The 16285-nt window shown below is 43.4% G+C and overlaps 1 protein-coding gene across 7 annotated transcripts in view; it reads left to right on the forward strand.

Moving 5' to 3' along the window:
- EFCAB8 (EF-hand calcium binding domain 8) overlaps positions 1-16285 on the forward strand; it is a 106952-nt gene that overhangs the window by 66196 nt on the left and 24471 nt on the right. For 6 of the 7 annotated variants that reach the window (XM_033186106.1, XM_033186107.1, XM_033186103.1 and 3 more), the window contains 3 exons: positions 706-843; positions 7008-7226; positions 7807-7965. In XM_033186106.1, the coding sequence (XP_033041997.1) occupies positions 706-843; positions 7008-7226; positions 7807-7965 (516 nt within the window). The remainder of the gene's footprint in view (positions 1-705; positions 844-7007; positions 7227-7806; positions 7966-16285) is intronic. The other variant, XM_033186105.1, reaches the window with a different exon arrangement.

The raw sequence follows: 16285 nt of genomic DNA on the forward strand, positions 1-16285 counted from the left end.
GATGTGTACACTTGACCATAAGACACTCATACCGTCTTTGAGTTATCAGAGGTTAGACCACTGCTTTCAAATCTTCTAGGGAAATGGGTATATAGGTATATTTGCCCCTCTATCCTTATTTTTATTTTTATTTTTTATTTTTGAGATGGAGTCTCACCCTGTCGCCCAGGCTGGAATGCAGTGATGTGATCTTTGCTCAGCGCAACCTCTGTCTCCCAGGTTCAAGCGATTATCCTGCCTCAGCCTCCCTAGTAGCTGGGATTACAGGTGTGCACAACCATGCCTGGCTAAATTTTTTGTATTTTGATTGGAGACAGGGTTCGCCATGTTGGCCAGGCTGGTCTCAAACTCCTGGTCTGAAATTATCTGCCCGCCTTGGCCTCCCAAAGTGGTGGGATTACAGGTGTGAACCACCATGCCCGACCTTTATCCTCATTTTTAACCAGGATGGTCTCTTCCAGGACAAAGGAAGGGTCTTCCCCAAAGGCAAACTCAAGTCTCTGCCCCAATTTTGCTCTAGCAGAACTGCTGGGAACTTAAAGTGGAGGTTTCCCGGGATCCACTGAGTGCTGCTTTTTCCAGGGCAGTGTACCTACTGCGGGGGCTCGGGAGGGCCGCTCTTTTGTCATCTTCCTCTGGTATCTGGTCCCCCATGGGGAAGGGAAACGCCCTCATGGTGACTTGGGTGCCCATCTTTCTTTCCAGAAACCTTCCAGTGCTGCTGGCACATCCATGCAGCCAGGCAAGATCCACAGCAAACAGTCCATTTACAAAGAGGATGAAACAAGAAAAGCAGAATGGCAGAAGAATATGTTGTTTCAATCCAGTGCCTCGGTGGAGAAGGTTGGCCGTGATCAGCCAGGGAGTGGGATATGAGCCGGGGAGTGGGCCATTAACATGGGGCTTGGGGGCCTGGGCTCGGGGCCTGGCCTGATTCTCCCCAGTGCCCAGAAGGCGTCTTGGAGAGGATGGAGCCGCTTGGGATACTGGAGTCAGGGCTGCAGTGTCTGGGGAGAGCTCCTGTATTAATTTGTTTTCATGCAACTGATAAAGACATACCCAAGACTGGGAAGAAAAAGAGGTTTAACTGGACTTACAGTTCCACATGGCTAGGGAGACCTCACAATCATGGCGGGAGGCGAAAGGTGCTTCTTACATGGCAGAAGCAAGAGAAAACGAGAAGACGCAAAAGCAGAAACCCCTGATAAACCCATCAGATCTCGTGAGACTTATTCACTATCATGAGAATGGCACGGGAAAGACCAGCCCCCATGATTCAGTTCCCTCCCTCTTGTTCCCTCCCACAACACGGGGGAATTCTGGGAGACACAGTTCAAGTTGAGATTTGAGTGTGGACACAGCAACCCAGGAGGTGGAGTTGGGGTGCCTAGGGAGGTGAGCAGTGTTCCCTCTGGACTGGGGGTTGCAGTGTCCTCTCTGGGCGGGGAGGAAGAGAGGTAGGAGAAGCGACATCTCCAGACTGCCCTCCTGTTAACTGGGAGAGTGTTTTATACCCAACAAGAGTTGGGTATGGATTCATCTTTGTTCTTCCTCCTGTACCTTCCCCTTTCTGACCCTGGACACCCCTCACTGTGATACTGACTCCCCGTCCTGAAGATACAAATCATAGTTGAGCTAGGGTGTGGGAGGCCTGCCCCATCATCCAGCTCCAGGGACCAGGACTTGAGAACAAGGGGGCAGTGCCCTGAGAGCTGGGTTTTGCAGTGTTGGCAGGGAGAGCAGGAGTGGCTACACACTCTCCTCCAGGGTCTGATTATTTCTCTCTCCTCCTTTTTTTTTTTTTTTTTCTTGAGACAGGGTCTCACTGTCACCCAGGCTGGAGTGCAGTGGTGTGATCACAGCTCATTATAGCCTCAACCTCCTGGGCTGAAGTGATCCTCCCACCTCAGCCTTGTGAGTAGCTGGGACTATAGGCATGCACCATTATGCCAAGCTATTTTTTTTTTTTTGTATTTTTTTGTAGAGATGGGGTCTCACTATGCTGCCCATGCTGGTCTTGAACTCCTGGGCTCAAGTGATCCTCCTGGCTCAGCCTCCCAAAGTGTTGGGATTACAGATGTGAACCATTATACCCCGCCTCTTCCTTCTCTTTAAAAAAATACTTTAAATAACTTTTAAAAGTAATAATACTAGTTTATAATAAAAAAAAGTGTGTGTAAATGAAAAAATAAAAATAAAAGTCTCCTATGTCTCACTCACCCTATCCCATCCCACTCTCAACAGCAGCAGTCGCTGCTAGCAGGTTGGCTTTAGCCTTGTACTTTTTTTTTTGACTAGTAATATAAAATGATAGCTATGTCCTGCCATTTGGTTTTTTCTGTAAGTCTATAGCATGGATATACTTTCATGAGAGGGATTTAGATTCATCTTATTCTTTTGTTACCTTACTCTTTTTTTGAGATGGAGTCTTGCTCTGTCACCCAGGCTGGAGTGCAATATCAGCTCACTGCATCTCCGTGTCCTGAGTTCAAGTGATTCTCCTGCCTCAGCCTCCGGAGTAGCTGGGTCCACAGGCACGTGCCACCATGCCCAGCTACTTTTTGTATTTTTAGTAGAGATGGGGTTTCACCATGTTGGCCAGGCTGATCTCGAACTCCTGACCTCAGGTGATCCACCCGCCTCGGTTTCCCAAAGTGCTGGGATTACAGGCTTGAGCCACCGCACCTGGCCATCTTATTCTTTTTAACAACTGCCCGCTGCTGCATAACTTGGATGTATCAGGAACTATGAAGCTGGTCCTCTAGGAATAGGTCTGTGGGTTAGTTCCAGTTTTTAGCTTTTAGGAGCAGCACTGCACTGAACATTCTTGCATATACATTTCTGGGCACTAGTGTGAGTATATTGAGAGGATGGATTCTTGGAAGCAGAATTGCCAGCAGATCCCATCCCTTTAAATCTGCGAAGTCAAGATAGATGGCTCAAAGCTTGATCTTTCGGGCTGGTGACCTAGTGCTATCTGGACACAGGCATTCGCTACATGCCAGGCACTGGGGAAGGAGCAGTGAATGAAAGACATCAAGCCCCTGACCTCTGGAGCTGTCATTATAGTTGGGGCGAGATAGACAATTAACCAGCAAATAGAATAAAGGGCATGTCACAGAGTGAGTGAGGACAATGGAGGGCAAGAAAGCCGGGAAGAGGGCAGGGAGAACGGACATGGGAGGAGATGGCATTGCTACTTTATGAATAGGCTGGTCAGGGAGGGCTTCACAGAGGAGGTGGCATCTGCAAAGAGCCTGAAGGAAGTGAGGAAACATGGCCTGCAATTATCTGGAAATAGGGTGATGCAGGCAGAGAAGGTAGCAGGTGCAAAGGCCCTCATGGGAGAGCTGGCATGGAATGTTCAAGAATGAGCACTTCTCTCTCTGTGTGTCTGTCTGTCTCTCATACTTTCTTCCTCTAATTAGAAAGTGATACATGTCCTTAATTAAAACTAAAAAAATTCAGGCAGAGAGCAGTGGCTCACGCCTGTAATCCCAGCCCTTTGGGAGGCCAAGGTGGGAGGATTGCTTGAGCCCAGGAGTTCTAGACCAGCCTGGGTAACATGATGAGACCTCATCTCTACAAAAAATTTAAAAAATTAGCCAGGTTTGGTAGTGTGCACAGTGCTCCCAGCTCCTTGGGAGGCTGAGTTGGGAGAATCACTTGAGCCTGGGAGGTCAAGACTGCAGTGAGCCGTGATTGTGCCACTGCACTCCAGCCTGGGCAACACGGCTAGACCCTGTCTCTTAAACAAACAAACAAACCTGACCGGGTGCGATGGCTCATGCCTGTAATTCTAGTCCTTTGGAAGGCAGAGGTGGGCGGATTGCCTGAGCTCAGGAGTTTGAAACCAGCCTGGGCAACACAGTGAAACCCCATCTCTAATAAAATACAAAATATTAGCCAGGGGTGGTGGCATGCTCCTGTAGCCCCAGCTAGTCAGGAGGCAGAGGCAGGAGAATTGATTGAACCCAGGAGGCGGAGGTTGCAGTGAGCTGATATTGTGCCACTGCACTCTAGCCTGGGTGACACAGTGAGACTTGACTCCAAAACACCACCACCACCACCACCTACGAAAAATATTCAAACTTTATACGAGTGTATAAAGTAAAAGAATGGCTGCTCCCTTCTTAGCCTTCAGAGGTTATTGCGTTAAGACATGTGTTGTAGCCTTCTAGAATTTTTCTGTGCATATACAAGTACATACATGTATGAATGTATATATGTAAATATAGATATTTTTCACCAAATAATACCATATTGCATATATTATTCTAGGACTTGCTGTTTTTCACCTGACTCCTCATGGGCATCTCTTCGTGATAGTGTTTACAGAGCCATGGCATTCCTTTTACTAGTCACATCATGTTCTGGGTACACTGCACAGAGTCTGTCTAGCCATCCGCTGCCACTGGTGGATGGCTAGGTGACTGGGTTTTGCCTCTATAGAAATCATTGCAGTGAACATCCTTGTACATAAATTTTGGACCTCTTGTCTATTTCCAGATATAAAGCCCTAGGATTAGAAACATACTCCTGGAAAGCTTTTGCTATGTTGCGTTATGTTTCAGTGGTAACTAATATTTATTGAGCTCTCAATATCTGTCAGACAATGAACTTAATGGTTTACATATGTTATTTTTGTTTCTCGAGACAGAGTCTCAGCTCTCTTGCCGAGGCTGGAGTGCAGTGGCACAATCACAGCTCACTGTAGCCTCCGCTTCCCAGGCTCAAGCGATTCTCCCATCTCAGCCTTTTGAGTATTAATAGCTGGGACCACAGGTGTGTGCTACTGTGCCTGGCTGGTTAAAAAAAATTATTTACAGAGATGGAGTCTCCTTATGTTGCCCAGGCTGGTCTTAACCTTCTGGGCTCAAGCAGTCCTCCTGCCTTGGCCTCCCAAAGTGCTGGGATTGCAGTCATAAGCCACCATGCCCAGCTACATGTGTTGTTTTTATTTTGTCCATCAAACAGCCCTGGGAAGTATGTACTATTATTATTTATTTATGAGGGATTTTTGTTTGTTTAATACATCTGAAAAGAATGAATGTGAAAGGAATGTTTAATACATCTGAAAAGAATGTACTATTATTGTTATTCCCATTTTATGGCTGAAGAAACAGGCCCAGTGAGGTGAAGTGACTTGCCCAAGATTCTTATGGCCAGAAAATGGCAGAGCCAGGGCCTGATTCTAGGTCTATTTGTTTTTGAAGTTCAAGTTCTTTTAACTCTTTGTGCCGCCACTGTTGGGAATTCCTTGGGTTTTTTTATGTGGCCTGGTGATCTGCATGTAATAAGGATTTGTATCATGAATCTTGATTGAATTTTTGGCCAGATAATTACATGCAAAGGATTGAATGTCTGTTGGTGAGATTTGAGGCACTGTGGCTGGCAGGGCTGTGTGTGTGTGTGTGTATGTGTGTGTGTGTGTGTGTGTGTGTGTGTGTGTGGTGTGTGCCCTCCCTGGACGCTGACCCTCACCCCTGGCTTCAAGGTGTACAGTCTTCCACCTGCACCACTCCTTGAGCAGCAGGGTCCCTTCTCTCTGGGGCACTTGTGGGCAGAGTGAAGCATTTTAGCGTGGTGTCCTGGAGAGGGTCCAGAGTGCTTGGGTCACCTCTGATCTCAGCCTTTCCTTAGTGGAAGAGAGGCTTGGGTGGGCTGGGGTAAGGACACCTGACGGGGAGTGGGCGGGGATCTTACCTGTTGGGTCTTTCTTCCCATTTTTTCTGTCTGGCCATCCCGGAAGACTGTGAGGCATGGCAGAAAGAGCACTAGGAAGGAGTCCAGGATGCAAGTGTCTTAGTCTGACTTTGATATCAGGGTAATAGAATGAGTTAGGAAGTGTTATCTCCTCTTTAGTATTCTGGAAAAGTTTGAGAAGGATTGGTATTCATTCTTCCTTAGATGTTTGGTAGAATTCACCAGTGAAGCCATCAAGCTTTGGGCACAAGTGACTTCTGGTTTTTGACCCTGGCGCTGGGGCCAGTGGGAAGCAGTTTGAACAGCTAGTTTCAGATTTCTATGACAATAAGGATAATTGAGATTTTTTTCTTTTCTTTTTTTTTTTTCTCCCTCCCCTCCCCTCCCCTTCCCTTCTTCTTCTTTTTTTTTTTTTTAAATAGAGACAGGGTCTCACTATGTTGCCCAGGCTGTCTCGATCTCCTGGGCTCAAGTGATTCAACCGCCTCGGCCTCCTGAAGTGCTAGGATTACAGGCATGAGCCACCATGAGATTTTTGATAATCGAGATTTTTGTTGTTGGTGGTGACATGCTTTGGGGACACATAAGCTATTACACTGTAAAGTTCTGAGTTAGCAGGAGTGAGGAAGCTTCCAATTTCCCCTTTCTGGCCTGATGCGCTCTACCACCCTGGCTGTGCTCTCAGCCTCCTGCTGGGTGCCAGGCAAGAAACTTCCTTCTCATGGTTGCCACGCAGAGTAACTTCCCACTGTGGCCCCCACATGAGCCACAGGAGTGACATGTAAGGGAAAAGTGAGCAGAGTGGGGAATTAGCAAACGGCATATGATCAAAACAAGTCTTGAACAAGAATTTGTTTAAAATGCTTTCTTGATGATTAGCTGGAAAATATGGGTATTTCACTATAGATGTACATGAAGGGGAATGAGTTCCTTCCCCAAATCACTTTGAATTGAGTTACAGGTTGTGAAAATCTTGTCTGAGCCTATGTCGAATCAAACTTGTAAGCCTTCATTTGATAAACGTTTATTGATCATGTATTATGTGTCAGGCACCATTGTGGTTACTAAGGACAAAGTAGTAAACAAAAAAGACACAAAATCCCTGCCCTCTAGTAGTTCATAGTCCAGTATGATGTTCCTTGTCACCAGCTGGGTAGGAAGGGTGTGACCGCCATCACCACTTTCACGGGGCATCTAGGAAATTGGGGGACCAGGTGGGTGTGGTGACTTGCTGGGGTTCCTCAGCACCACGTGACACTTGCTCACAGCCCTGCTGAGCTGGGCCCTCCTGTCTTCCTCAGATAATCTTCCTGCAGACCAGGCCTCGCCTGCCACACACTGCTGCCCTGCTGAGCAGCTGCATGGACGGCTACATCTACGCCTGGTCCCTCCACGGGAGTGGAGGCCTGCTGGGGAAGTTCCCTGTGGACCTAAACAATAAAAATGTTGTTGTGGGTGCCATGGCCACTGATAAAAATGACTGGATCCTCATCACAGGGGATTGTAAAGGATACATCAAGGTGAGGAAGAACTGGCAGGAAGATTGAGGAGCTGGTGCCAGCCAAGTGTCCAACCACCTCTTCGCTGCACATGGCCCTTGCCTAGTTCCTACTCCCTCTGGGTACTGGTTCCATTTGTAAAACAATGCAGGGAGGAGGGTGGATTACCTTAGGAGTCCTCTCCTGCTCTACTTAGCTCAGTGACAGGAGCGGGGCTTGGTTCAAAAAGCCCCTCCAAGAAGCCTTCCCCGGAGAATTCCATGCTCCGTCACTGTCTTCTCCAACTCCCTCATCCCCCAGTCGTGTGGCGAATCTAGGATCAGCTGTCTCAGGAGCTGATTTTGTGCCTTGTGGCAAGACATGAGGCAGGGGTGTGCTATCCTTGAGCTGGTCACACCCTTCCTGCCTGCTAATCCATGAGTCTGGCCTAGAAGATCCCTAAGGCCCTTTCTGGCCCTAGTGGTGAGGTATCTCAGAGATGTAAGAAAGAACTACCCCCAACCCCCACCAAATGAAGAGGAATGTTTTGGGAGGAGCCCACAGAGTGAGTTGGGGTCTGGGTCAAGGGGCGTGAGGCCACTAACCCACACATTGTGTCTAGATCTGGGACATCAAGGATTACTGCATGTTGATTGATAAACAGCCATTCCAATCCAGTGTGGCCAAGGCTGTCTCTGAAGCACACAACAAGTTCCGGTTCTTAATTCCTCAGCAGCTTGGGACCAGCTTCCCGCACTACATTCCCTTGGAAGATAAAGAGGTAGGAGGATTATTACTGGAGGGTTGCTCAGGAAAGTGCCTTTGAGCCCCACAAATGAGATAGGACCATAGACTAACTCAAACCCAAGAAAAATACACTTACTAAAAGATAAGAGCAAAAATATTGATAGAATTAGTATTCGTGGCCAGGAACAGTGGCCCACACCTGTAATCCCAGCACTTTGGGAGGCCAAGGCAGGTGGATCACCAGGTCAGGAGTTTGAGACCAGCCTGACCAACATGGTGAAAATATAAAAATTAGCCAGGTGTGGTGGTGCGTGCCTTAATCCCAGCTACTCAGGAGGCTGAGGCAGGAGAATCGCTTGAGCCTGGAAGGCAGAGGTTGTAGTGAGCTGAGATTGCACCATTGCACTCCGGCCTGGGCGACACAGCAAGACTTCATCTCAAAAAAAAAAAAAAAGGATTAGTATTTGTAATAGTGCCACATTAGAAACAACCCAAATGCCCATCACCGTAGACTGGAAAATAAATTACAAATAAATTACAGTGTAATATCTGGCACCAGAAATGAATTTACTCACTACAAAATTGAGAACTCTTCAAACAATTTAGGCAAAAGAAGTCAGACACAGAAGAATACGTATTAGAAATGATTGCTTTTGTTGGGGAAGTGGAGAGGCCGGAAGTAATCATGAAGGGGACCTCTGGGGAGGTTGGCAATGTTCTGCTTCATTAACAGGCCTGATCATGCAGTTGTGTTCAGTTTCTAAAAATTTATTCAGTGGTGGGCCGGGCGTGGTGGCTCGCTCCTGTAATCCCAGCACTTTGGGAGGCCAAGGCTGGTGGATCATCTGAGGTCAGGAGTTTGAGACCAGCCTGGCCAACATGGTGAAACCCTGTCTCTACTAAAAATACAAAAATCAGCTGGGTGTAGTGGTGCATGCCTGTAATCCCAGCTACTTGGGAGGCTGAGGCACAAGTATTGCTTGAACCTGTGAGGCGGAGGTTACAATGAGCCAAGATTGTTCTATTGCCTTCCAGCCTGGGCAACAGAGTGACAATCTGCTTCAAAAAAAAAAAAAAAAAATTCAGTGCTATACTTATGTACAATTTTCTATGTGTATATTATACATCAATGAAAGTTTTAAAAAGTCAGGTAACATAAAAAGACTTACAGCGAAGAGTCTAAGTCCCATTCCTGTTCCCCCAAACAGTTCATGCTCCCTGAAGTAACCACATGTGTTGATTTTTGTTATTCCTCCAGTGTTTACTTATGCAAACACAATGTGTAAAGTTCTTTTCCACTGAAGGTATCATTTCACTTCTACTGGTACTCATCTTGCTTTTCTTGCTGTCTGATATATCGTGGAGACCTTTGCATAGCAGCACACTATCCCATTTGAAGGTACATTTGTCTTTAAAAAACTCTTACACAAAAGTGAATAGTGAATGTTATTTCACATATGTGAAGGCATTTCTGTAAGAGATGTTCTTGCAAGTGGGATTGCTAAGTAAAAGGGTTACATGCATTTGCAATTTTAATAGCCCTCTTAAAGGCAGGTAAGACTGTTCTTACCTGAATCTCTGCATGAGTATGTTATGGCCAGTTCATTTTAGTATGAAGAGAATGTCATTATATTCAAATCTCTTGGGAACTGATTACCCACAGCATCAGTATGTGAAGAATTTATAATGTTGATACAATCATTATAATAATAATATTTATTTACTGCTTGCAATGTTCCAGGGATGGTGATAGGTACGTTATGTATGCATTCATTAATCTCCATAATGACTCATGAGGGAGATGATATTTTTCAGATGAGGAAGTAGTGAAACTGAAGAGCTGAGAGACTCATCTAAGCTCCAGTAGCAACCAGTGTAGACCTGAGACTAAACCTAAGTCTGTCTGACTGCAGAATCTGTGTTCCTGATCATCTGCTCTTAGTTTTATAATGATATATTTTAAACAGTTGGGATTATATTGTATGTAACTGGAATTTCCTATGCCATCAAATATTCTTTTTTCTTTGAAAATTTTATTAATATTGTTTCAAATAGATAAATCATAATTGTATACATTTCTGAGGTGCAGTGTGCCGTTTTGATCTGTGTACACATGTGGAATGATTAAATCAAGCCAGTTAACATATCTACCGCCTCACTTATAATTTTTGTGGCGAGAGATTTAAAATTTACCCTTTTAGTTATGTTGAAGTATGCAATATATTATTGGCTATAGTCACTGTGCTGTGCAGTAGATCTCAAAACTTACTCCTCCTGTCTGACTGAAACTTGGAACCCCTTTGACCAATAACTTCCCATTCTCTCTCCCTCATTCCCCACCCCACCCTCTAAGCCTCTGGTAACCATCATTCTCCTTTCTACTTCTTTTTAAAAACCTCTTTTTGGCCGGACACAGTCGCTCATGCCTGTAATCCCAGTACTTTGGGAGGCCGAGGCGGGAGGATCACCTGAGGTCAGGAGTTCAAGACCACCCTGGCCCACATGGTGAAACCCTGTCTCTACTGAAAATACAAAATTAGCCGGGCATGGTGGTGCGTGCCTGTAATCCCAGCTACTCCAGAGGCTGAGGCACGAAATCTCTTGAACCTGAGAGGCGGAGGTTGCAGTGAGCTGAGATTGCGCCACTGCACTCCAGCCTGGGCAACAAAGTGAGTCTGTCTCAAAAAAATCAATCAAACCAAATCAAATAAAAAACATTTTTTTTTTTTTTTTGGTAGCGATGAGGTCTCACTATGTTGCCCAGACTGGTCTTGAACTCCTGGGCTCAAGGAATCCTCCTGCCTTGGCCTACCAAAGTGCTGGGATTACAGGTGTGAACCACCATGCCCGGCCCTTTCTACTTCCATGAGTTTGACTTTTTATGATTCCATATATAAATACGATCATGCAGTATTTTTCTTTCATGCCTGGCTTATTTCACTTAGTATAATATCTTCCAGATTTATCTATGTTGTCCCAAATGACAGGATTTTTTTCTCTTTTAAGGCTGAATAGTATTCCGTTAAGTATATACACCACATTTTCATTATCCATTCATCCATTGATGGCCCCTTGGGTTGATTCCATATCTTGGCTATTGTGAAAAGTGCTGCAATGAACATGGGAGTGCAGGTATTTTTTTGATATACTGATATGACATATTGATCTCTTTTGGATATATACCCAGAAATGGAATTGCTAGATGATATAGTAGTTTAGTTCTAATTTTAGTTTTTTAAGGAAACTCCATACTATTTCTCATAGTGGTTGATTTGGCTTTGTTGTGTCCCCACACAAATCTCATCTTGAATTGCAGCTCTCATAATCCCCATGTGTTGTAGGAGGGACCTGGTGGGAGGTAATTGAATTGTGGGCCACCCTATGCCATTCTCATGGTAGTGAATAAGTCTCATGAGATATGATGGTTTTATAAAGGACAGTTCCCCTGCTCATGCTCTCTTGCCTACTGCCATGTAAGAGGTGACTTTGCTCCTCTTTCACCTTCTGCCATGATTGTGAGGCCTCTCCAGCCATGTGGAACTGTGAGTCCGTTAAACCTCTTTACTTTATAAATTACCTAGTCTCGGGTATGTCTTTATTAGCAGCATGAGAACAGACCAATACAGTGGTTGTACTAATTTACATTCCCTCCAGCATTGTACAAGGGTTTTCTTCTTTCTGCATCCTCACCAACACTTATTTCTTGTCTTTTTGATAACATCTAATCTAACAGATGTAAGATGATATCTCATTGTGGTTTAATTTGTTTTTCCTAATGATTAGTGGTGCTTAGCATTTTTTTTCTTGAACCTGTTGGCCATTTGAATGTCTTCTTTTGAGAAATGTCTCTTCGGATGCTTTGCCCCTTTCCTTTCCTTTCTCCTTTACAGGCACAAGCTACCACACCGGCTAATTTTGTATTTTTCTTTTTTTTTTTTTTTTTTTTTTTTTTTTTGAGGCGGAGTCTCGCTCTGTCTCCCGGACTGGAGTGCAGTGGCCGGATCTCAGCTCACTGCAAGCTCCACCTCCCGGGTTTACGCCATTCTCCTGCCTCAGCCTCCCGAGTAGCTGGGACTACAGGCGCCCGCCACCTCGCCCAGCTAGTTTTTGTATTTTTAGTAGAGACGGGGTTTCACCGTGTTAGCCAGGATGGTCTCGATCTCCTGACCTCGTGATCCACCCGTCTCGGCCTCCCTAATTTTGTATTTTTCAATAGAGATGAGGTGTCACCTTGTTGGTCAGGCTGGTCCCGAACTCCTGACCTCAAGTGATCCACCTGCCTTGGCCTCCCAAACTGCTGGGATTACAGGCGTGAGCCACTGCGCCTGGCCACTTTGCCTATTTTATGTTATTTTATTTTGAGATGGAGTTTTGCTCTTATTGCCCAGACTGGAGGGCAATGGCACAATCTTGGCTCATCACAACCTCCGCCTCCCAGGTTCAAGTGATTCTCCTATCTCAGCCTTCCCAAGTAGCTGGAATTACAGGCATGTGCCACCACTCCCAGCTAATTTTGTATTTTTAATAGAGATGGGATTTCTCCATGTTGGTCAGGCTGGTCTTGAACTCCTGACCTCAGGTGATCTGCCCACCTTGGCCTCCCAAAGTGCTGGGATTACAAGAGTGAGTGTGCCTGGCCCACTTTGCCCATTTCCTAATTGGGTTATTCATTTTCTGGCTATTGGGTTGTTTGAGTTTCTTATTTATTGTAGATGTTACTCCCTTATCAGATGTATGATTTACATACATTTTCTGTCACTCTGTGGGTTAGCTCTTCACTTTGTTCATTGTTTCCTTTCTGTCCAAAAGCTTTGTATTTTGTCTAAAATCCCATTTGTCTATTTTTGCATTTATTTATTTATTTATTTATTTTTGTGAGATGGAGTCTTGCTCTGTCACCCAGGCTGGAGTGCAGTGGTGCAATCTCAGCTCACTGCAATCTCTGTCTCCCAAGTTCAAGCAAGTCTCCTACCTCAACTTCCTGAGTAGCTGGGATTATAGGCGTGTGCCACCATGCCTAGTTATTTTTTGTATTTTTTTGCTAGAGACAGGATTTCACCAGGTTGACCAGGCTGGTGTTGAACTCGACCTCAGGCAATCCACCTGCCTCGGCCTCCCAAAGTGCTGGGATTACAGGTGTGAGCCACCGCACCTATTTTTGCTTTTATTACCTGTGCTTTTGGGGTCATAGCTAAATAACCATTGCTTAGATCAATGTCGTGGAACTTTTCCTCTAGGTATTCTTGTAGTTGTTTTACAGTCTCAGATCTTATATTTAGACTTGAATCCATTTTAAGTTGATTTTTTATACTGTGTGAGATAAGGATCCAATTTTCCTAGTACAGTTTATTGAAAAGACCATCTTTTCCTCATTATGTATTATTAACACCTTTGTCAAAAATCAATTGACTATTAATGCATGGGTTTATTTCTGGGTTTTCTATCCTGTTACATTAGTTGATGTGTCTGTTTTTATGTCAGGACCATATTGTTTTGATTATATTAGCTTTATAATATATTTTGAAATCAGGGACTGGGATGTCTTTAGCTTTGTTCTTTTTGCTCAAGATTGTTTTGGCTAGCCAGGGCCTTTTATGGTTGCATGTGAATTTAAGGATTGTTTTATTTCTATAAGAAATGACACTGGAATTTTGATAGGGACAGCATTGAATCTGCAGATTGCTTTGGGTAGTGTGAATATTTTAATAATATTCTTCTAATTTATCAACACAAGATAGCTTTCCATTTATTTGTGTTTTCTTAGTTTCTTTAAACAATGTTTTAGTTTCCTGTGTACAGATCTTTTAACTCCTTGGTTAAATTTACCCTTAAGTATTTTATTTTATTTTATTTTAGTTACTACCACATGCCTGGCTAATTTTGTATTTTTAGTAGAGACAGGGTTTCTCCATGTTAGTCAGGCTGGTCTCGAACTCCAGACCTCAGGTGATCCGCCTACCTCGGACTCCCAAACTGCTGGTATTGTAGGCATGAGCCACTGCACCCAGCTGAAAACCACACCTTCTATTGATTAAATAATATTTCATCTCATGGAATTACAAATTTTCATTTTATGAGGTTATAATCACTTACTTATTATCTATTTTTGTATGTTAATGTGGTTTCTCACTTTTCACTATCAAAAAAGAAAATGGAGAAAACCATAGAAAGACACAAACTACTAAAGTTGACTTAAGAAGAAATAGAAAATCTGAAGATATAAAAAATCTGAATGTAATAAGTAAGGAGATTAGATTAGTAATAAAATTTCCCACAAAGAGAAGTCCACATTCAGATGGTTTCACTGGTAAATTCTACCAAATATTTAAAGAATTTTTTTTTTTTTTTTTTTTGAGACAGAGTCTCACCCTGTTGCCCAGGTTGGAGTACAATGGTGTGATCTCAGCTCACTGCAACCTCTGCCTCCCAGGTTCAAGTGATTCTCCTGCCTCGGCCTCCTGAGTAGCTGGGATTACAGGCATGCACCACCATGCCTGGCTAATTTTTGTATTTTTAGTAGAGACAGCGTTTCACTATGTTGGGTAGGTTGGTCTCGAACTCCCAACCTCGTGATCTGTCCACCTCGGCCTCCCAAAGTGCTGGGATTACAGGCATGAGCCACTGTGCCTGGCTAAAGAATTAATGTCAATTGCTCACAAACTCTTCCAAAAGAGTTCTCTATGAGGCCAGTATTACCTTGACACCAAAACCAGATAAAGATATCATAGGAAGATAAAACTACAGACCTAATATTTTTATGAATATAGATACAAAAATCTTCAAAATACTAGCAAATTGAAGCCAGCAACATATGAAAATGATTATACACCATGACCAAGTAAGATTATCCCAGGATTGCAAAGTTGGCTTAATATCTGAAATAAATTAATGTAATACACCATATTAACTGAATAATAAACAAAAGCCATATGATTATGCCAATAGATGCAGAAAGAGCATTTAACAAAATTGAACACCGTTTTCTGATTAAAACACCCAATAAACTAGAAATAGAAACTCCTTCAACCTGATAAAAGCCATCTATGAAAACTCACAGGTAGCATAAAACTTCATGTTGAAATATTAAATACTTTCCTGTAAAATCAGAAATAAAACAAGAATGCTTACTCTTGCCACCCCAATTTAACATTTTACTGGGAAGTCAATTAGGCAAGAAAATGAAATAAAAGATATCTATATTGGGGAGGAAGAAATTAACTGTATCTGCAGATGACATGATATTTTATCTAGAAATCCTAAAGAATTTATTAAAAACTATTAAAACTAATAAATTCAGTAGGTTGCTTGATATAAGATAAATATGCAAAATCAATATATTATATACACTAGCAATAAACAATCTGAAAATGAATAAAAATTTCACTTATAATTGCATCAAAAAAATTTAGGAATAAATTTGGAAAAGTAGTGCAAAACTTGATCCCTAAAAATTATATAACATTATTGAAAGACATGAAAGAATGCCCAAATAAATGGAAATATTTTCATGTTCATTGATTGGAAGACTGGATGTTGTTAACATAGCATATTCCCCAAATTGATTTAATGCAATTATATCAAAATCCCAGCTACTTTCTCCTCTTTTCCTTTTTCTCTTTTCTTTCTCTTCTTCTTTTTCTTCCTTCCTTCCTTCCTTCCTTTTCCTTTTCCTCCTTCCTTCTTCCTCTTTTCTTTCTTCTTTCTTTCTTTCTTTCTTTCTTTCTTTCTTTCTTTCTTTCTTTCTTCTTCTTTCTTCCTTTCTTCTTTCTTTCTTTTTCCTTTCTTTCTTTCTCTTTCTTTCTTCTTCCTCATTCCTTCCTTCCTTCATTCCTTCCTTACTTCCTCCTTACTTCTTTCATTTCTTTCTTCTTTCTTTATTTCTTTCTTTCTTTCTTTCTTTCTTTCTTTCTTTCTTTCTTTCTTTCTTCTTTCTGTCTTCTTTTTTCTTTCCTCTTTCTCTCTCTTCTTCTTTCTTTCTTTCTCTCTCTCCCTTCTTTTTTTCTTTCTCTCTCCCTTCCTCTTTTCTTTTCTTTTCTCTTTCTTTCTCTGTCTCTCTCTTCCCTCCCTCCCTCCCTCCCTCCCGCCTTCCTTCCTCTCTCTCCCTCCCCCTCTCTCTCTCTCTCTCTCTTCTCTCTTCTCTCCTCTCTCTCTCTCTCCCTTTCTTTTTGACAGTTCGCTCTGTTGCCCAAGCTGGACTGCAGTGGCGCAATCTCAGCTCACTGCAACCTCCGCGTCCCAGGTTCAAACGATTCTTCTGCCTCAGCCTCCGGAGTAGCTGGGACTACAGGCGTGTGCCACCGTGCCTGACTAATTTTTTTGTATTTTTAGTAGAGACAGGTTTCACTGTATTGGTC

This window comes from Trachypithecus francoisi, unplaced genomic scaffold (assembly GCF_009764315.1).
Source record: "Trachypithecus francoisi isolate TF-2019V2 unplaced genomic scaffold, Tfra_2.0 Lachesis_group21, whole genome shotgun sequence".
NCBI classification, from domain to species: domain Eukaryota; kingdom Metazoa; phylum Chordata; class Mammalia; order Primates; family Cercopithecidae; genus Trachypithecus; species Trachypithecus francoisi.